The 22,699-nt window shown below is 43.3% G+C and overlaps 1 protein-coding gene across 7 annotated transcripts in view; it reads left to right on the forward strand.

Annotated features, from left to right (window-relative positions):
• Positions 1-22,699, forward strand: part of LOC106575952 (lysine-specific demethylase 5A) — a 49,759-nt gene that overhangs the window by 24,534 nt on the left and 2,526 nt on the right. For 6 of the 7 annotated variants that reach the window (XM_014152718.3, XM_014152719.3, XM_014152720.3 and 3 more), the window contains exons 13-28: positions 221-340; positions 1,270-1,464; positions 1,744-1,925; positions 10,659-10,783; positions 10,935-11,085; positions 11,396-11,516; positions 11,702-11,878; positions 12,028-12,206; positions 12,902-13,058; positions 16,886-17,065; positions 17,386-17,952; positions 18,157-18,315; positions 19,059-19,187; positions 19,557-19,701; positions 20,165-20,385; positions 21,828-22,277. In XM_014152718.3, the coding sequence (XP_014008193.1) occupies positions 221-340; positions 1,270-1,464; positions 1,744-1,925; positions 10,659-10,783; positions 10,935-11,085; positions 11,396-11,516; positions 11,702-11,878; positions 12,028-12,206; positions 12,902-13,058; positions 16,886-17,065; positions 17,386-17,952; positions 18,157-18,315; positions 19,059-19,187; positions 19,557-19,701; positions 20,165-20,385; positions 21,828-22,277 (3,258 nt within the window). The remainder of the gene's footprint in view (positions 1-220; positions 341-1,269; positions 1,465-1,743; positions 1,926-10,658; positions 10,784-10,934; positions 11,086-11,395; positions 11,517-11,701; positions 11,879-12,027; positions 12,207-12,901; positions 13,059-16,885; positions 17,066-17,385; positions 17,953-18,156; positions 18,316-19,058; positions 19,188-19,556; positions 19,702-20,164; positions 20,386-21,827; positions 22,278-22,699) is intronic. The other variant, XM_014152722.3, reaches the window with a different exon arrangement.

A 22,699-nucleotide genomic window follows, 5' to 3' on the forward strand; every position in this document is an offset into this window, starting at 1 on the left:
TGATTTATACTTTTACTTTAACTCTAGATACTTAAGTATATTTTTGCAATTACACTTTTGATATTTGAGTATATGTAAAACCAAATACTTTTACTTGAGTCATTTTCTATTGGGTATGTTTACTTTTGCTCAAATATGACAATTGGGCACTTTTACCACCACTGCTTTTACGAGACCAAGTCTCCATTGTGTCTTACTGGTGTGTGTTTGTACCACTAAGGTTTTCCGGACCAACCAGTGTGCAGGGGAGTTTGTGGTGACCTTTCCCAGAGCCTACCACAGTGGCTTCAACCAGGGATATAACTTTGCTGAGGCTGTCAATTTCTGTACCGCAGACTGGGTGAGTTTAAAGTTTTAGCATGTGTTTGAGTGTTAACAAATATTACCAGAATGTTGAATTGGAAGTTGGTTTGCGCTGTATCAAGATTATCATACCTTCATACCGACCTTGTCATACTGGGAAATTCGGTAATACCAGGACTGTTTTCAAACCCAACTGATTCTCTTTAACCTGAAGGTTAGCAATGCTAACAAAAACAAAAAGCAAAAAAACAAATCTTAGACAGCAAGGCTTTTGATCCAGGAGGGGATTCTCTGCTGTTACTAAGTGAATGCTTGATCTTGTAAGAAGCTAACCACTTAGCCAACTAGCTACTAAATTAGCAAACCATATGCACAACTGCAGATCTTTTAGCACATTCTAGACAGTTAACTTAGTTATGATATCTAGCTGGCAAACATTAAGTCGTGAATTCTATGCTGTAACTAGATCACCTGGTGCATGCTGCACAAGGCAAACAAACACAACGTGACTGGGGACTACCGTTACGCTTCATGATGAAAAGTTATTTTGTGAAATGGAAGAGCGCAACCTTCTTTATCTCCTAACATATTGCGCAAGTTGACTGCAGGTATTTATTGAAGTAACTTCAAATTTTAAATTTGATAAAATAAATCGTTTCAACGATATTGATGGTATTGTAAAACCATCCCGTTGCTATTTCCAAATACCTCGGTATACCGCCCAAGCCTAGTTGGGAGCTTAAGTCAAGTATTTTATACCCTTCTTACTGTCCGCAATGTTGTCTTGGTGAAACTCTCATTTTAGATATTCCCCCTCCAATGTTCTCTTTGCTTCCCCATGATATGTTGAGGAGGCTAGGAGAAAAGATCCAAGGAATCGATTAAAGACTTTTGACATTCTGTCACTCTTCTCTCTCTCTGTCTGTCTGTCTCTCTGTCTGTCTGTGTGTCCCTGTTCCCTTCCAGCTCCCGATGGGTCGTCAGTGTGTGGCCCACTACCGGCGGCTCCACCGCTACTGTGTCTTCTCCCATGAGGAGCTGCTGTGTAAGATGGCTGCCGACCCCGAGAGCCTGGACGTGGAGCTGGCTGCTGCAGTCTTCAGAGAGATGGGAGAGATGATGGAGGAAGAGACACGGCTCAGAAAGTCCGTGCAGGAGATGGTGAGGGACAGGGCCCAGGGGGATTTCTATATGAACAACTTTTTGCCACTTTAGGAAAACTTTACAGGACGGACAGAGAGGGTGAAGTAATGCAGGTGGGGTTTACTTGGGAATACATTATGTTGATACACTATCCAACAATGTTGACATCACACAATCCCAAAGATATGTTTCAAATTAACATCCCAAAAGTGAATCAATTATGTAATTTCACATACGTCCTCCCACTCTAGTTGAAGTGGATTGTTTTCTGATTGCGATTTCCCTCCGTGACTGCAGGGCGTGCTGTCCTCGGAGCAGGAGGTGTTTGAGCTGGTCCCTGATGACGAGCGTCAGTGTCAGAAGTGTAAGACCACATGTTTCCTGTCGGCTCTGACGTGTCCCTGCAGCCCAGAGCGTCTCGTCTGTCTGCACCACGCCAAGGAACTCTGTGACTGTCCCCTGGAAAACAAGTGTCTACGGTAAGGAGTACAGCTGGGTGACATAAGTTCATAAGAATGTGCGGCAGTTATTTTTATTATCCGTTGTACTACTACTAGTTTAACCTGTTGGGGGTAGGGGGCAGTATTTACACGGCCGGATAAAAAACGTACCCGATTTAATCTGGTTATTACTACTGCCCAGAAACTAGAATATGCATATAATTATTGGCTTTGGATAGAAAACACCCTAAAGTTTCTAAAACTGTTTGAATGGTGTCTGTGAGTATAACAGAACTCATATGGCAGGCAAAAACATTGAGACGATTCTGTACAGGAAGTGCCCTCTCTGACCATTCCTTGAGCTTCTTGACTCTGTTTATTGAAGACTGAGGGTCTTTGCTGTAACGTGACACTTCCTACGGCTCCCATAGGCTCTCAGAAGGCGGGAAAAAGCTGAATGATGTAATTCCAGCCACTGGCTGAAAAACATTAGCGCTTTTGGCAAGTGCTCTATCAGAGGACAATGGGCTGAGGCGCGTGCACGAGTTGAGCCCATGTTTTTATTTTCTTTCGTCTTTGAACCTAAACACGCTTTCCCGGTCGGAATATTATCGCTTTTTTACGAGAAAAATTGCATAAAAATTGATTTTAAACAGCGGTTGACATGCTTCGAAGTACGGTAATGGAATATTTAGAAATGTTTTGTCACGAAATGCGTCGTGCGCGTCACCCTTCTTTACCATTCGGATAGTGTCTTGAACGCACGAACAAAACAGAGGATATTTGAACATAACTATGGATTATTTTGAACCAAACCAACATTTGTTATTGAAGTAGAAGTCCTGGGAGTGCATTCTGACGAAGACAGCAAAGGTAATAACATTTTTCTTATAGTAAATCTGATTTTGGTGAGCGCTAAACTTGGTGGGTGTCTAAATAGCTAGCCCTGTGATGCCGGGCTATCTACTGAGAATATTGCAAAATGTGCTTTCACCGAAAAGCTATTTTAAATCGGACATAGCGAGTGCATAGAGGAGTTCTGTATCTAGAATTCTTAAGTTCTTGGGGCTATGTGGGACGCTAGCGTGCCACCCGTGGTGCACCCTATCAACAGCAGGTGCATTTCAAGAGCGGCAAATTTGAAACCAAATAAATGTCAAAATTCAAATTTTTCAAACATACAACTATCTAACACCCTTTGAAAGATAAACATCTCCTTAATCTAACCACGTTGTCCGATTTCAAAAAGGTTTTACGGCGAAAGCATAAAGTTAGATTATGTTAGGAGAGTACATTGACAATAGCTGTGTGTAATGTTTTGTCAATTCAAAGACAGGCATCACCAAAACCATAAAACCAGCTAAAATGATGCACTAACCTTTAACAATCTCCATCAGATGACACTCCTAGGACATTATGTTAGACAATAAATGCATTTTTAGTTCTATCAAGTTCATATTTATATCCAAAAACAGCGGTTTACTATGGCGTTGATGTTCAGGAAATCGTTTCCCTCCAATAACCGGCAGTCAAGTCAGCACCACAAATTAAATAATTAAAATTAGAAAACATTGGTAAAATATTATATTGTCATTTAAAGAATTATAGATTTACATCTCTTGAACGCAATCAACTTGCCAGATTTAAAAATAACCTTACTGGGAAATCATACTTTGCAATAATCTGAGCACTGCGCCCAGAAAAATACGCTTTGCTATACAGACAAACGGCCATGTTGGAGAGATCTAAAATCGGAAATACTATGTAAATAATCCATTACCTTTGATTCTCTTCATCAGATGTCACTTCCAGGTATCACAGGTCCATAACGAATGTAGTTTTGTTCAAAAAAGCTCATCATTTATGTCCAAAAAGCTCCGTGTTGTTAGCACATGATCTAAGCCAGCCGGACTTCTCGTCATGAACGAGGGGAAAAAATATATTTACGTTCGTTCAAACATGTCAAACGTTGTATAGCATAAATCATTAGTGCCTTTTTTAACCAGAACATGAATATTATTCAAGGTGGACGAATGCATTCTCTTTTATAACGTATTGGAACGAGGGTACCCAACATGAACTCGCGCGCCAGAGTCTAATCGGCCATCACCGTTCCAAGGCTCTTGTTCGGTCAGATCTCACAGTAAAAGACTCAAAACACTTTGTAAAGGCTGGTGACATCTCGTGGAAGCAATAGGAAGTGCCAAAACATGAATCAACCCCTGTGTGTTTCAATGGCATAGGCTTAAAGGTAATTCAACACATCAGGTATCCACTTCCTGTCAGAAAATGTCTCAGGGTTTTGCCTGCCAAATGAGTTCTGTTATACTCACAGACACCATTCAAACAGTTTTAGAAACTTTAGGGTGTTTTCTATCCATATATAATAAGTATATGCATATTCTAGTTACTGGGTAGGATTAGTAACCAGATTAAATCGGGTACGTTTTTTTATCCAGCCGTGAAAATACTGCCCCCTAGCCCCAACAGGTTAAAATAATTGTTATGTTTTTTGTGAACGTTTATCGTGAGTAATTTAGTAAATTCCCCGTAAGTTTGCGGGGGGTATGCTAGTTCTGAACGTCACATGCTAATGTAAAAAGCTGGTTTTTGATATAAATATGAACTTGATTGAACAAAACATGCATGTATTGTATAACATAATGTCCTAGGGTTGTCATCTGATGAAGATCATCAAAGGTTAGTGCTGCATTTAGCTGTGGTTTGGGTTTATGTGACATTATATGCTAGCTTGAAAAATGGGTGTCTGATTATTTCTGGCTGGGTACTCTGCTGACATAATCTAATGTTTTGCTTTCGTTGTAAAGCCTTTTTGAAATCGGACAGTGTGGTTAGATTAACGAGAGTCTTGTCTTTAAAATTGTGTAAAATAGTCATATGTTTGAGAAATTGAAGTAATAGCATTTGTAAGGTATTTGAATAACGCGCCACGGGATTCAACTGGCTGTTGAGTAGGTGGGACGATTTCGTCCCGCCAACCCTAGAGAGGTTAATTTTGCTGGACCCCAGGAAGAGTAGCTGCTGCTTTGGCAGGAACTAATGGGGATCCATAATAAATACAAATACATCCAAGTCCTCACTGATGCATTGACAGGTAAAACTACTATCATTAATCAGTGGGCTCTTATGGAGGCTTCTGAGCAGTAGAGTTCATAACTCCTCTACTTCATTCATCCATCCATCCATTCCTTCTCACCAGAGACACTTGTAACTCCTTAAATTAATTTATTCACTCACCCAAAAACCAACCCACTCACCCACCCAAAAACCAACCCTCTCTCCGTAGTAGAGCTGGGACAATAAGCCAAAAATTATAGACACCGACCATACCAATCAATCACTTATCATTCATTACGATAAGTAGCCTATATGTAAAGTTTGAAATGAAATAAGTTTGTTAACGTGGGTGATTCTTAACTTCTTTGGGAATGGGGGGCAGTATTGAGTAGCTTGGATGAATAAGGTGCCCAGAGTAAACTGCCTGTTACTCAGGCGCAGAAGCTAGAATATGCATATAATTAGTAGATTTGGATAGAAAACTCTAAAGTTTCGAAAACTGTTCAAATAATGTCTGTGAGTATAACAGAACTCATATGGCAGGCAAAAATCTGAGAAAAATCCAACCAGGAAATGGGAAATCTGAGGTTTGTAGTTTTTCAAGTGATTGCCTATCCAATATCCAGTGTAAATGGGGTCAGATTACACTTCCTAAGGCTTCCAGTGGATGTCAACAGTCTTTAGAAAGTTGTTTCAGGCTTCTATTGTGAAAGGGGAGCGAATAAGACCAGTCAGAGTAAGTGGCTCAGCTGAAAGCCATGAGTTGTTTATCGCGTGTGAGCGCGAGCTCCGTTCCCTTTCCTTTCTAAGGAAAACAGTATTGTCCGGTTGAAACATTGAATATTTATGATAAAAACATCCTAAGGATTGATTAGAAACATTGTTTGACATGTTTCTACAAACATTAATGGAACTTTGACTTTTCGTCTGGACTTAGTGCCCGCGCTTTGTGCATTTGGATTAGTGAACTAAACGCGCAAACAAAAAGGAGGTATTTGGACATAAAGATTAACTTTCTCGAACATAATGACCATTTATTGTGGAACTGGGATTTTTGGGAGTGCTTTCTGATGAAGATCAAAAGGCAAGTGAATATTTATAACGCTATTTCTGACTTTTGTTGACTCCACAACTTGGCGGGTATCTGTTTGGCTTGTTTTGGTGGCATAGCGCTCTACTCAGATTATCGCATGGTGTGCTTTCGCCGTAAAGCCTTTTTGAAATCTGACACAGCGGTTGCATTAAGGAGAAGTTTATCTTTAATAGGAAAATTGATAGCTACAACCATTAACCTCTCTAGGGTCGGCGGGACGAAATCGTCCCACCTACTCAACAGCCAGTTGAATCCCGTGGCGCGTTATTCAAATACCTTACAAATGCTATTACTTCAATTTCTCAAACATATGACTATTTTACACCATTTTAAAGACTCTCGTTAATCTAACCACACTGTCCGATTTCAAAAAGGCTTTACAACGAAAGCAAAACATTAGATTATGTCAGCAGAGTACCAAGCCAGAAATAATCAGACACCCATTTTTCAAGCTAGCATATAATATCACATAAACCCAAACCACAGCTAAATGCAGCACTAACCTTTGATGATCTTCATCAGATGACACTCCTAGGACATTATGTTATACAATACATGCATGTTTTGTTCAATCAAGTTCATATTTATATCAAAAACCAGCTTTTTACATTAGCATGTGACGTTCAGAACTAGCATACCCCCCGCAAACTTACGGGGAATTTACTAAATTACTCACGATAAACGTTCACAAAAAACATAACAATTATTTTAAGAATTATAGACACAGAAATCCTCTATGCACTCGCTATGTCCGATTTAAAATAGCTTTTCGGTGAAAGCACATTTTGCAATATTCTCAGTAGATAGCCCGGCATCACAGGGCTAGCTATTTAGACACCCACCAAGTTTAGCGCTCACCAAAATCAGATTTACTATAAGAAAAATGTTATTACCTTTGCTGTCTTCATCAGAATGCACTCCCAGGACTTCTACTTCAATAACAAATGTTGGTTTGGTTCAAAATAATCCATAGTTATGTTCAAATATCCTCTGTTTTGTTCGTGCGTTCAAGACACTATCCGAATGGTAAAGAAGGGTGACGCGCACGACGCATTTCGTGACAAAACATTTCTAAATATTCCATTACCGTACTTCGAAGCATGTCAACCGCTGTTTAAAATCAATTTTTATGCAATTTTTCTTGTAAAAAAGCGATAATATTCCGACCGGGAAAGCGTGTTTAGGTTCAAAGACGAAAGAAAATAAAAACATGGGGTCGACTCGTGCACGCGCCTCAGCCCATTGTCCTCTGATAGAGCACTTGCCAAAAGCGCTAATGTTTTTCAGCCAGTGGCTGGAATTACATCATTCAGCTTTTTCCCGCCTTCTGAGAGCCTATGGGAGCCGTAGGAAGTGTCACGTTACAGCAAAGACCCTCAGTCTTCAATAAACAGAGTCAAGAAGCTCAAGGAATAGTCAGAGAGGGCACTTCCTGTACAGAATCTTCTCAGGTTTTTACCTGCCATATGAGTTCTGTTATACTCACAGACACCATTCAAACAGTTTTAGAAACTTTAGGGTGTTTTCTATCCAAAGCCAATAATTATATGCATATTCTAGTTTCTGGGCAGTAGTAATAACCAGATTAAATCGGTACGTTTTTTTATCCGGCCATGTAAATACTGCCCCCTACCCCCAACAGGTTAAGGCAGTTTATACAATTTTAAAACACTACAATATTTTCACAGATTTCACAACACACTGTGCCCTCAGGCCCCTACTCCACCACTACCACATATCTACAGTACTAAATCCATGTGAATGTTATCGTGTTTGTGTGTCTGTGCCAATTTTGTGTTGCTTCACAGTCCCTGATGTTTCATAAGTTGTTTTTTCTGTTTTTTAATCTAATTTTAATGCTTGCATCAGTTACTTGATTTGGAATAGAGTTCCATGTAGTCATGGCTCTGTAGTACTGTGTGCCTCCCATATTCTGTTCTGGACTTTGGGACTGTGAGGAGACCTCTTGTGGCATGTCTTGTGGGGTATGCATGGGTGTCTGAGCTGTGTGCCAGTAGTTTAGACAGACAGCTCGGTGCATTCAACGTGTCAATACCTCTCATAAATAAAAGTAGTGATGAAGTCAATCTCTCCTCCACTTTCAGCCAGGAGAGATTGACATGCATATTATTAATATTAGCTCTCTGTGTACATCCAAGGGCCAGCCATGCTGCCCTGTTCTGAGCCAATTGCAATTTTCCTAAGTCCTTTTTTGTGGCACCTGACCACATGACTGAACAGTAGTCAAGGTGTGACAAAACTAGGGCCTGTAGGACCTGCCTTGTTGATAGTGTTGTTAAGAAAGGCTGAGCATCGCTTTATTAAAGACAGAATTCCCCCCATCTTAGCTACTACTGCATCAATATGTTTTGACCATGACAGTTTACAATCTAGTGTTACTCCAAGCAGATTAATCATCTCAACTTGCTCAATTTCCACATTATTTATTTGAGGTTTATGGTTTAGTAAGTGTTTTGTTCCAAATACAGTACTTTTAGTTTTTCTAATATTTAGGACTAACTTATTACTTGCCACCCACTCTGAAACTAACTATAGCTCATTGTTAAGTGTTGCAGTCATTTCAGTCGCTGATGTGTAAAGTGTCAGGTCATCCGCATACATAGAAACTCTGGCTTTACTCAGTCAGTAGCATGTCGTTAGTAAAAATTGAAAAAGCAAGGGGCCTAAACAGCTACCCTGGAGAATTCCTGATTCTAACTGGATTATACACTGCTCAAAAAAATAAAGGGAACACTTAAACAACACAATGTAACTCCAAGTCAATCACACTTCTGTGAAATCAAACTCTCCACTTTGGAAGCAACACTGATTGACAATAAATTTCACATGCTGTTGTGCAAATGGAATGGACAACAGGTGGAAATTATAGGCAATTAGCAAGACACCCCCAATAAAGGAGTGGTTCTGCAGGTGGTGACCACAGACCACTTCTCAGTTCCTATGCTTCCTGGCTGATGTTTTGGTCACTTTTGAATGCTGGCGGTGCTTTCACTCTAGTGGTAGCATGAGACTGAGTCTACAACCCACACAAGTGGCTCAGGTAGTGCAGCTCATCCAGGATGGCACATCAATGCGAGCTGTGGCAAGAAGGTTTGCTGTGTCTGTCAGCGTAGTGTCCAGAGCATGGAGGCGCTACCAGGAGGCAGGCCAGTACATCAGGAGACATGGAGGAGGCCGTAGGAGGGCAACAACCCAGCAGCAGGACCGCTACCTCCGCCTTTGTGCAAGGAGGAGCAGGAAGAGCACTGCCAGAGCCCTGCAAAATGACCTCCAGCAGGCCATAAATGTGCATGTGTCTGCTCAAACGGTCAGAAACAGACTCCATGAGGGTGGTATGAGGGCCAGACGTCCACAGGTTGGGGTTATGCTTACAGCCCAACACCGTGCAGGACGTTTGTCATTTGCCAGAGATTGGCAAATTCGCCACTGGCGCCCTGTGCTCTTCACAGATGAAAGCAGGTTCACACTGGGCACATGTGACAGACGTGACAGAGTCTGGAGACGCCGTGGAGAACGTTCTGCTGCCTGCAACATCCTCCAGCATGACCGGTTTGGCGGTGGGTCAGTCATGGTGTAGGGTGGCATTTCTTTGGGGGGCCGCACAGTCCTCCATGTGCTCGCCAGAGGTAGCCTGACTGCCATTAGGTACCGAGATGAGATCCTCAGACCCCTTGTGAGACCATATGCTGGTGCGGTTGGCCCTGGGTTCCTCCTAATGCAAGACAATGCTAGACCTCATGTGGCTGGAGTGTGTCAGCAGTTCCTGCGAGAGGAAGGCATTGATGCTATGGACTGGCCCGCCCGTTCCCCAGACCTGAATCCAATTGAGCACATCTGGGACATCATGTCTCGCTCCATCCACCAACGCCACGTTGCACCACAGACTGTCCAGGAGTTGGCGGATGCTTTAGTCCAGGTCTGGGAGGAGATCCCTCAGGAGACCATCCGCCACCTCATCAGGAGCATGCCCAGGCATTGTAGGGAGGTCATACAGGCACGTGGAGGCCACACACATTACTGAGCCTCATTTTGACTTGTTTTAAGGACATTACATCAAAGTTGGATCAGCCTGTAGTGTGGTTTTCCACTTTAATTTTGAGTGTGACTCCAAATCAGACCTCCATGGGTTGATAAATTGGATTTCCATTGATTATTTTTGTGTGATTTTTGTTGTCAGCACATTCAACTATGTCAAGAAAAAAGTATTTAATAAGATTATTTCATTCATTCAGATCTAGGATGTGTTATTTTAGTGTTCCCTTTATTTTTTTGAGCAGTGTATTTGATAGGCTTCCATTAAAGAAGACCCTCTGTGTTCTGTTAGACAAGTAACTCTTTATCCACATTATAGCAGGGGGTATAAAGCCATAACACAAGTTTTTCCAGCAGCAGACTATGATCGAGAATGTCAAAAGCTGCACTGAAGTCTAACAAGATGTAGTTTCACTGGCCCAGAATAAATCTCATCTCCACTGAAAGTAGTTTTTTAATTTATGAATAGGTTTAATCTGGGTCACTAACCCCATAGCGCAATCAATATTAAATAGGTGCTGATGCTCCTCTGTCTCTTTCTATTCCAGCTACCGGTATGATCTGGAGGAGTTTCCCTCCATGCTGTATGGGGTGAAGTCCAGAGCCCAGTCCTATGACACCTGGGCCAAGCGGGTCACTGAGGCTTTAGCTGCTGACCACAAGAACAAGAAAGGTAGGTGGACTTTCTATACTGTAAAGGCGGAAATACTCTGCACAATATTAGAACAATTGTACTACGATTCCCCATGCCTCATGTTGCTCTCTCCTCTATTCTTATCTTTCTTTCTCTCCTGTCTGTGTCACTGTCCCTCTCCCTTTGTCAGACCTGATAGAGTTGAAGGTTCTTCTGGAGGATGCAGAGGACAGGAAGTACCCAGAGAACAGTCTGTTCCGTCGGCTCAGAGAAATGGTCAAGGAGGCCGAAACCTGCTCCTCTGTGGCCCAGCTACTGCTCAGCCGCAAGCAGAGACACAGGTCCGTGGAGTACAAGATATATCCACACACACACACACACACACACACACACACACACACACACACTGCTGTTATGTCACACTGAAGTTTATGTCCCTGTTCTCTTCTCCTGAATTGTGTACTTGCACACTCCACACCATGGAATTAAAAACATTGGATCGGTGCAAAAGAATCTGTGCGGGAGAGTGTGCTAGTGTGCACTTTGGGAGAAGGGTAGCACATCGGGACATAACCTAAAGCACCATTTTAACGTTTATACCCCTACCTGTACGTAATAAACCAACTCAAAGTATATCTATCTGTATTCCAGTACCAGGCAGCGTCCAGAGAGCAGCAGGACTCGTAACAAGCTGACAGTGGAGGAGCTGAAAGTCTTTGTAGAGCAGCTGTTCAAACTGCCCTGTGTCATCGGACACGCTCGACAGGTCAAAGTAAGTCCCAAACCTAATAGTCACTGGCCATTATTAAAAGATGTACAGTAATTCTCCTCCACTGACATCCTACTCCATTTGTATTACATCACTGAAGTTGACCTGTCCCCAAACCAGTATTCGTTGATTAGTAATCCTTCATTGTTAGTATATAACACCATATTCTTCATCTCTCCCTCCCCCAGGAGTTACTAGAGAACGTGGAGGACTTCCATGAGAGAGCCCAGGTAGCCCTGGCTGACGAGCTACCTGACTCGTCCAAGCTGCAGGCCCTGCTAGACCTGGGTGGAGGTCTGGATGTGGAACTACCTGAGCTGCCCAGGCTCAAACAGGAGCTGCAGCAGGCCCGCTGGCTGGATGAGGTGATGACTGATGATATTATTGTACATTAGTGTAATGTTTTACCTGTTTTACCATTAGTGTAGTGTTTGTTTGTGTGGTTTCTTCAGCAGTCTAAAATTGTTTTCTGGGAGAGGAATAATATTCAATTGAAACGTTTTGTTATGATTAGGTGCGTATGATGCTGGCAGAGCCCCACCGGGTGACCCTGGAGCTGATGAAGCGGCTGATAGACTCTGGGGTGGGGCTGGCACCACACCATGCTGTGGAGAAGGCCATGACTGAGTTGCAGGAGATACTCACTGTGTCAGAGAGATGGGAGGACAAGGCCCGCGCATGCCTACAGGCCAGGTAAGATGAAGATGCACATTACATACCTATAGGACAGTTCTCATCAGCCTTACAGGCCAGGTAAGATGAAGATGCACATTACATACCGATAGGACAGTTCTCTCATCTGCCTTACTGGCCAGGTAAGGATGAAGCTCCACATTACATACCTATAGGACAGTTCTCTTCTGCCTTACAGGCCAGGTAAATGAAGATCCACATTACATACCTATAGGACAGTTCTCTCATCTGCCTTACAGGCCAGGTAATGATGAAGCTGCACATTACATACCTATAGGACAGTTCTCTCATCTGCCTTACAAGCCAGGTAAATGCGAATATGATGAAGATGCACATTACATACCTGTAGGACAGTTCTCTCATCTGCCTTACAGGCCAGGTAATGATGAAGCTGCACATTACATATCTGTAGGACAGTTCTCTCATCTGCCTTACAGGCCAGGTAAATGCAAATTTGATAATGCTGTTCTTAAGTCACCTGCCTATAGCTTTGGTGTCATATGCTTGGGTCGTGTTCAATAGTGTACACCATCGCAAAAATGTTTAACAAATTGGTCTTCTTACTGGACAAGTTCAGGTAGTTTCACTCGGTTTCAAAACATTTGTGACCCAATTCCTGTTTAGCATATTGCATCAAAGGATGCCTGTGAGATGAATTTCTCTAAATCCATTATTTCTTGTCTCTCCTCCCCCAGGCCTCGGCACAGCATGCTAACCCTGGAGAGCATTGTGGTAGAGGCCAGGAACATCCCGGCCTACCTGCCCAACGTTCTGGCCCTCCGAGAGGCTCTGCACAAGGCCAAGGAGTGGAGTGCCAAGGTGGATGCCATTCAGGTAGTGTCGCGTCACACGGTAATTACTGATGAGTTTAGATTCAATTTGTGATGTGATACAGATGTAGCTACAGTATAGGCAGGCATCTCTAAATATTTGTCTGTGATGCGCTCGGCTCTATTTATACGCAATGGAACGGCTTGCTCATTTGTTAGATGCTTACGTCAGCTAGGTTTCCATCAATTTGTCGAAAGATTTGTAAGCAAGTGGTGTAGCGGTCTAAGGAACTGCATTGCAGTGCTTGAGGCGTCACTTCAGCCCTGTGTTTGATCCCAGGCTGTGTCACAGCTGGCCGTGACCGGGAGAACCATGTGGCGGCGCACAATTGGCCCAGCGTCGTTAGGGCAGGGTTTGGCCGCCCGGGATTTCCTTGTCCCATCGCGCTATAGCGTCTGGGTTTGGTCGCCAGCTATACGTTGTTTCCTCCGGGTTATTTATTTTATTTATTTCACCTTTATGTAACCAGGTAGTCCAGTTGAGAACAAGTTCTCACTTACAACTGCAACCTGGCCAAGATAAAGCAAAGCAGTGCGACACAAACAACAGAGTTACACATGGAATAAACAAACGTACAGTCAATAACACAATAGAAAGTCTATATACAGTGTGTGCAAATGGCGTAAGGAGGTAAGGCAATAAATAGGCCGTAGTAGCGAAGTAATTTCAATTTAGCGAACTAACACTGGCGTGATAGATGTGCAGATGATGATGTGCAAAAGAAAAAAAGTAAATAAAAACAATATGGGGATGAGGTAGGTAGTTGAATGGGCTATTTACAGATGGGCTGTGTACAGCTTGCTGATGCTTAAAGTTAGTGAGGGAGATGAGTCTCCAACTTAATTTTTTGTAATTTTGTCATTTTTTATAAAAAAAATTTTTTTTAAAGAAATTTGCAATTCGTTCCAGTCATTGGCAGCAGAGAACTGGAAGGAAAGGTGGCCAAAGGAGGTGTTGGCTTTGGGGATGACCAGTGAGAGATACCTGCTGGAGCGTGTGCTACGGGTTGGTGTTGTTATGGTGACCAGTGAGCTGAGATAAGGCGGAGCTTTACCTAGCAAAGAATTATAGATGACCTGGAGCCAGTGGGTCTGGCGACGAATATGTAGCGAGGGCCAGCCGACGAGAGCATACAGGTCGCAGTGGTGGGTAGTATATGGTGCTTTGGTGACAAAACGGATGGCACTGTGATAGATTGCATCCAGTTTGCTGAGTAGAGAGTTGCAGGCTATTTTGTAAATGACATCGACGAAGTCGTGGATCGGTAGGATAGTCCGTTTTACGAGGGTATGTTTGGCAGCGTGAGTGAAGGAGGCTTTGTTGTGAAACAGGAAGCCGGTTCTAGATTTAATTTTGGATTGGAGATGTTTAACTTCTCCAGGGCCAGTGGGACGAAATCCTCCCACCTACGTAACAGCCAGTGAAATCCTGTGGCGCGTTATTCAAATACCTTAGAAATGCTATTTCTTCAATTTCTCAAACATATGACTATTTTACACCATTTTAAAGACAAGACTCTCGTTAATCTAACCACACTGTCCGATTTCAAAAAGGCTTTACAACGAAAGCAAAACATTAGATTATGTCAGCAGAGTACCCAGCCAGAAATAATCAGACACCCATTTTTCAAGCTAGCATATAATGTCACATAAACCCAAACCACAGCTAAATGCAGCACTAACCTTTGATGATCTTCATCAGATGACAACCCTAGGACATTATGTTATACAATACATGCATGTTTTGTTCAATCAAGTTCATATTTATATCAAAAAACAGCTTTTTACATTAGCATGTGACTAGCATGTGACTAGCATTCCCACCGAACACTGCCAGTGAATTTACTAAATTACTCACGATAAACGTTCACAAAAATCATAACAATTATTTTAAGAATTATAGATACAGAACTCCTCTATGCACTCGATATGTCCGATTTTAAAATAGCTTTTCGGTGAAAGCACATTTTGCAATATTCTCAGTAGATAGCCCGGCATCACAGGGCTAGCTATTTAGACACCCAGCAAGTTTAGCACTCACCAAAGTCAGATTTACTATAAGAAAAATATTATTACCTTTGCTGTCTTCGTCAGAATGCACTCCCAGGACTTCTACTTCAATAACAAATGTTTGTTTGGTCCCAAATAATCCATTGTTATATCCAAATAGCGGCGTTTTGTTCGTGCGTTCAAGACACTATCCGAAAGGGTAAATAAGGGTAACGAGCATGGCGCAATTCGTGACAAAAAAATTCAAAATATTCCATTACCGTACTTCGAAGCATGTCAACCGCTGTTTAAAATCAATTTTTATGCCATTTTTCTCATAAAAAAGCGATAATATTCCGACCGGGAATCTGCGTTTAGGTAAACAGACGAAAGAAAATAAAGCATGGGGTCGACTTCGGGCACGCGCCTAAGCCCATAGTACTCTGATCGGCCACTTGCCAAACGCGATAAAGTGTTTCAGCCAGAGGCTGCCTCGATATCGTTCAGCTTTTTCCCGGGCTCTGAGAGCCTATGGGAGCCGTAGGAAGTGTCACATTATAGCAAAGATCCTCAGTCTTCAATAAAAAGAGCCAAGATGAACAACAACTTGTCAGACAGGCCACTTCCTGCATGGAATCTTCTCAGGTTTTGGCCTGCCATATGAGTTCTGTTATACTCACAGACACCATTCAAACAGTTTTAGGAACTTTAGGGTGTTTTCTATCCAAATCAAACAATTATATGCATATTCTAGTTTCTGGGCAGGAGTAATAACCAGATTAAATCGGGTACGTTTTTTATCCGGCCGTGAAAATACTGCCCCCTATCCTAAACAGGTTAAGAACACATTCTCATTTTCAATGACGGCCTAGGAACTGTGGGTTAACTGCCTTGTTCAGGGGCAGAACGATCATGGCTCTCGACCTTCGCCTCTCCCGAGTCCATACGGGAGTTGCAGCAATTGGACAAGACTGCAACTGCCAATTTGGATATCACGAAATTGGAAATAAAAAAATAACATTTTCAAGCAAATATTCTAATATTCACACCAAAAACTATGTACATTTTACCAGCAGAGGTCTCTTTCTTGTGAATTTAAAGCTGTGCTGCTTGAAAAAAACAGACGTACGATGTGTTTCCATCCCATTTTTTAACTCTGTCGATGGTTTTGCCGCAAAGTGTGCGATAAACAACAAATTTGCCCAATCTGGTCTTGGCACTTGTGCTCTAGTCAACAGCTCGCAGATACAGAGCAGAGGGTAGGCTTCATGATGAGATTATTGATAAGAGCAAGATCATTTTTATTTGATAGCTAAGCACCGATCATGTCACCAGCATAAAATTAACCCTCAATATTTATTGGGAAGAAGCAACAAGCTCCTCATCACTGTGCACTTTCACCACCCTGTGAAGTTCATTATAACTTATTTAGTCTGTAGCCTAATAAACTGTGCAGTGTGAATGCTTTTCCAAGACATACTGGGAGGAAACACACAACCATATTATTTACTGCAACATGCGTATACCATCAACAAATCCACATCAAAGCGTTTCCACTGCATTTGTCCTATTTATCTATTTCACCGACAAAACAATTATCCCCTGTGTTTTTTTTCTGTCGACATTTGGAAAGTTTACTGGCGATTTATACTGTTTCCATCAGGCCTGTCATGATTATTAGATATTTTTTATCCGACAGGCACTTTACTGCATAAAAATAGTTGGATGGAAACATGGTGGTTGTTACCAGTTAAGTTTGTAATTTTGTAATAATGATGAATGGCAAGGGTGATACTATGGTATGCATCACTTTTTATTAATTTCCCCCTATGTTTCCCCTGTGTGTTTCACTCCCTCCAGACTGGCAGTAACTATGCATACCTGGAGCAGCTGGAGAGCCTGCTAGCGAGAGGTCGCTCCATCCCCGTCCGGCTGGACCCCCTGCCCCAGGTCGAATCCCAGGTGGCCTCGGCCCGCGCCTGGAGGGAGAGGACCGCACGCACCTTCCTCAAGAAGAACTCCACCTACACCCTGCTACAGGTAAGTCATAATACCCTGGGCTGGACTGTACCTAGGCACTGAGAAGGCATGGATGAGTATGTTGCTGAGATGGTGGTTTGAAATATTTTTTTCCCAACCAAGCAGCCCTTTTCAGACTATGCTGACCCTAGAGTGCAATATGAGATATTTGCTTAAGCTATGTAGAATGGTGCAGAAGTTGGTGAATCACCATTCGCAAATTGTTGTGAATTCCATCTGTCTATACTGTAGGTAGTTTGGAATAGGACCAATATTATCATAGGACTGGTAGTTAGATAGCGTCTTTGCTAATCTCTATTCTTGTGTGTTGTCCCTCTTAGGTCCTTAGTCCACGTGTGGATATTGGTATCTACGGCAACAGCAAGGGCAAACGCAAACGAGTCAAGGAGCTCCTTGAGAAGGAGAGAGGAGGTATGGACCTGGAGGGTCTCAGTGACCTAGACGAGAGTTACGAAGACGCCTGCGACCCGGCCACCGTTGTAGCGGCATTCAAATCCAAGGAGCAGAAAGAGGTTGAGGCCATCCACTCCCTCCGAGCTGCCAACCTGGCTAAGATGGCCATGTCTGACCGTATCGAGGAGGTAAAGTTCTGTCTGTGTCGTAAGACCGCCAGCGGGTTTATGTTGCAGTGTGAACTGTGCAAGGACTGGTTCCACGGAGCCTGCGTGCCGTTACCGAAAACGGGCTCTCAGAAGAAGCTCATGGGCACAGCCGGTTGGCAGAGCAACAGCAAGGAGGCAAAGTTCCTGTGCCCGTTGTGCCAGCGCTCGCGTCGCCCGCGTCTGGAGACCATCCTGTCCCTCCTGGTGTCCCTCCAGAAGCTGCCGGTGCGTCTGCCTGAGGGGGAGGCCCTACAGTGCCTGACGGAGAGGGCCATGGGCTGGCAGGTAGGGATGAGTTCAACACCTGTTTTCAGAATCAATTATTTTATGGTTTAAGTTTGGTAGGAGTTTTACCTGCAAAACATGGTAAGAAGTGTATGTGAAAGGGTGAAAAGCCATACATTCTGAATCAAACTAAATCTTGTTTATTTCAACTCTTATCTCTGTTCATTAATGGAATTGATTAATCTAAATCCTCTCTACTTGCAGGACCGTGCCAGGCAGGCCCTGGCTACAGACGAGCTGTCCTCGGCCCTGGCCAAGCTGTCGGTGCTCAGTCAGAGGATGGTAGAACAGGCTGCCCGGGAGAAGACCGAAAAGATTATCAACGCTGAGCTGCAGAAGGCTGCCGCAAACCCTGACCTGCAGGTAAGAGATTAATGGTGCCGTATGGTACTCAGAGCCATGTATAGTGAGTTTGGAGATGCTAACATGGCGTCCAGTGTAAAAAGTTGTCTGTTAACTCTCTATATGTATCTCATGATCAGTCATTCCTCTAAATAAGATGCTTAGGGATAAGGTAAGTCAAGAGATGAACAAACTGAAGTGTTTTTTTTTCATGTCCTACTCTCCTTCTCTTCCTCCTCGTTTGTTCAGTGCATTAGAGAGTGAAAAACAGAAAGATTGGTTCCACGGTAGTGTCGTGTCTCTGACTATGATTACATTATGACATGCTATTTTATCAAATCGATTACCTAACGTTTAATTGATTACGTGATTGAATTAAACCATGCAACAATTAAACCATTAATAACCTGGGGCACCACGGAAGCATTCATTTATGTAGAGCGGTTATCTCCTGAATCCACTCTCTTAAAGATCTGAATATCTTTTATATCAATAGCAGTCAATTATTAATCGTCACCTCGATCGGTCTCATTCTGATTGTCGTAAGTACTTGGTTATCTGCATGAACCCTAACTAACAAGTTGAATCAGCAGTACACAAATTGGCTTAATTATTTATTTACTAAATACCTAAATAATCACACAGAATTACGTACACAGGATTGGTATTTATGGGGGGTTCATTTCCAGGCAACTTCATGACAGTAGTGATATTGCTATTGATGAGAAGTAACAGAATGACTGTGATATCTGTTCTCTCCATAGGGTCACATCCAGACGTTCCAGCAGGCAGGGTTCAGCAGGGCAGCGTCGCCACGCCAGTCTGTCGACTACGATGATGAGGAGACAGACTCAGACGAGGACATCAGGGAAACATATGGCTACGACATGAAGGTACTGTGGTGTGGCCTATGGAGAGTCTTCTCAAACTTCAAGAGTTTTTTTAAAATATCAGAAATACCTGTTGAATCAATTAAAATAAAACCATATACTACTGTATATCTGCTAGTTTTCTATAGGCAATGTTTTAGACGGAGTGGTAATGAAGCCAGTAAAACATTACTATTCAATTTATCTCATGCAAAGACACAGCACTTAGTAAATCCTGCTTTTCTAGCATTGTGTCCTCACCTGCCCCACTTTCTTTCTCTCTCTCTCGTGTGTGTGTGTGTGTGTGTGTGTGTGTGTGTGTGTGTGTGTGTGTGTGTGTGTGTGTGTGTGTGTGTGTGTGTGTGTGTGTGTGTGTGTGTGTGTGTGTGTCAGGACCCAGGTGAGGTGAAGCCGTACCTGTTTTGTGATGAGGAGATCCCTGTCAAGTCGGAGGAAGTTGTCAGTCACATGTGGCCCACCACACCCTCTTTCTGTGCTGAACACGCCTACTCCTCTGCCTCCAAGTCCTGCCCTCAGAGTAAGACATGGCTACGCACATCTGTCATACTTAACTGACTTGCCTAGTTTTTTTTAAGAACAAATTCTTATTTACAATGACGGCCTACACCGGCCAAACCCGGACGATCCTGGGCCAATTGTGCGCCGCCCTATGGGACTCCCAATCACAGCCGGTTGTGATACAGCCTGGATTCGAACCAGAGTGTTTGTAGTGACGCCTCTAGCACTGAGATGCAGTACCTTAGACCGCTGCGCCACTCGGGAGCCCCAAAAATGAAGTTGTAACTTACAAATGTTGCATCCATTAATTTTGTTCTGGAGCATTGTTTCCTTATGTGTATTGCCTTTGGGGCCTTTATTTAGAAACGAGAATATCAAGGTACTTAACCTTAAACTATACATATAAATGTTGTAGATATTGAAGTGGAAAATGTGTGTTTCATTGGTTGATTGATGACTCCTTCTCACCCTCTACCCTCCAGACCAGAGCACCCCCAGGAAGCAACCCAGGAAGACGCCCCTGGTGCCCCGCTCCCTCGAGCCCCCTGTGCTGGATCTGTCCCCCCCGGCCAAGGCCCAGCTGGAGGAGCTGATGATGGTGGGGGACCTGCTGGAGGTGTCCCTGGATGAGACCCAGCACATCTGGAGGATTCTGGAGGCCACACACCCTCCCTCTGAGGAGAGGTTCCTACAGGTCATGGAGGTAGGAGAGAGGCACTGGTTTATACACTTATTTTTTTATACAGAACAAAAATATAAACGCAACATGTGAAGTGACAGGTGTGACATATCAAGAAGCTGATTTAAAAAGCATGATCATTACACAGGTGCACCTAGTGCTGGGGACAATAAAAGGCCACTCTATAATGTGTCGTTTTGTCACACATCACAATGCCACAGATGTCTAAAGTTTTGAGGGAGCGTGCAATTGGCATGCTGTCTGCAGGACTGTCCACCAGAGCTGTTGCCAGAGAATTGAATGCTAATTTCTTTACCACAACCAAATAATTTCTGCACAAACTGTCAGAAACTGTCTCAGGGAAGCTCATCTTCGTGCTTGTCGTCCTGACTCCAGTTTGGCCTCATAACCAACTTCAGTGGGCAAATTCTCACCTTCGATGGCCACTGGCATGCTGGAGAAATGTGCTCTTCACTGATGAATCCCGGTTTCAACTGTATTGGGCAGACAGCATGAATGGAGTTGTGTGGAAGAGCGGTTTGCTTTTGTCAACGTTGTGAACAGAGTGCCCCATGGTGGCGATGGGGATATGTTATAGGCAGGCATAAGCTACGGACAATGAACGCAATTGCATTTTTATCAATGTTAATTTGAATGAACAGAGATACCGTGACGAGATCCTTAAAGCCCATTGTCGTGCCATTCATCCGCCACCATAACCTAATGTTTTAGCATGATAATGCACGCCCCCATGTTGCAAGGATTTGTACAAAAATCCTAGAAGCTGAAAATGTCTGTTCTTCCATGGCCTGCATACTCACCAGACATGTCACCCATTGAGCATGTTTGGAATGCTCTGGATCGGCATGTACAACTGCGTGTTCCAGTTCCCGACAATGTCCAGCAACTTTGCACAGCCGTTGAAGAGGAGTGGGACAACATTCCACAAGCCACAATCAACAGCCTGATCAACACTATGCAAAGATATCACGCTGCATTAGGCAAATGGTCACACCAGATACTGACTGGATTTATGATCCACCCCCCCTACCTATTGTTTTAAGTATCTGTGACCAACACACATCTGTATTCCCAGACATGTGAAATCCATAGCTTAGGGCCTAATGAATGTATTTCAATTGACTGATTTCCTTATATGAACTTGTAAATCAGTAAAATCTTTGAAATTGTTGCATGTTGTGTTTTATATTTTTGTTTAGTGCATGTTATTTTATTTAACCAGGTTGAGCCATTGAGGTCAAGGTAGACCTGGCCAAGATGGCAGCTCCAGTAAAGAAAAGTCACTGGCTGAAAACACATGTTAGAATCTGAGCTGAACATGGGTGATACCAAGGCTTGTTTCCTGGATCCTGATTAAGTCTACTTAATGGACTTAAAAGCACTTTCAGTAGAGATTATTGATTGAACAATTTTGTCCATCCCTCTTTCCTATCTTCCCTTCCCAGCATGAGGATTCTCAGTTTGAGAAGCCGGTGAAGATCAAGATGAAGGACTCTGAGAAGAAGAGGAAAAGGAAGTTGGAGAGGGCGGAGCACCAGCTTCTCATGGCAGCTGTCTCAGGGGTCGGAGACATGATGCGGTCCCCCAAGTCCTCAAAGGATCCGAAACGGAGCCTCTTAGACCCGCTGGGGAAACCCAAGAAGAAGAAGCTTAAGCCGGATAAGAACCGTGAACTGAAACAGCTGGCCAAGCGCCTGGCTAAAGAGGAGAAGGAAAGGAAGAGGAAGGAGAAAGCTGTGGTCAAGGCTGAGGCTGTCAGGGAGGGACTGGAGAAAAGGAAAGAGAAGAAGATCCTGGATATACCGTCAAAATACGACTGGTCCGGAGCTGAGGACTCCAATGATGAGAACGCTGTCTGTGCGTCCAAGAACTGTATGAGACCCTGCAAGGACAAGGTGAGAGCGACACGAGAAGCATATACACAGCTATAGTGTGTGTATATCAATCCTTATCTCCAATATACACTACTTGATGCACATTTCAAAATAACTGGAGGGGTGTAAGGAATATGGTCAGAACACCTAGTTGGGCTATTATAGTGTCTATGGGTACAACCTCAGCCTAGGGATTGACTTCTGCCCTGGTATTCAAATGTCCAATCCAGACTGACTGACTGAGACCTTCCATTTGCCAGCAGAGGGCAGTGCATCTTCTGCAGTTGTTGTCAGACCTTGAATATAGCCTAAGGAGCATTTTTGGACCAGGGGAGAGGGGCTCATTTGAGAGAGGATGTAGCGACTCAGAATCGTTCTGACAGATGATTTCCATAGATGATTGATAGGTGTGAGGGTTTATTGGTTAACAGGGTGCAACAGAG

Source organism: Salmo salar, chromosome 17 (assembly GCF_965601325.2).
Source record: "Salmo salar chromosome 17, fSalSal1, whole genome shotgun sequence".
In the NCBI taxonomy this organism is placed as follows: domain Eukaryota; kingdom Metazoa; phylum Chordata; class Actinopteri; order Salmoniformes; family Salmonidae; genus Salmo; species Salmo salar.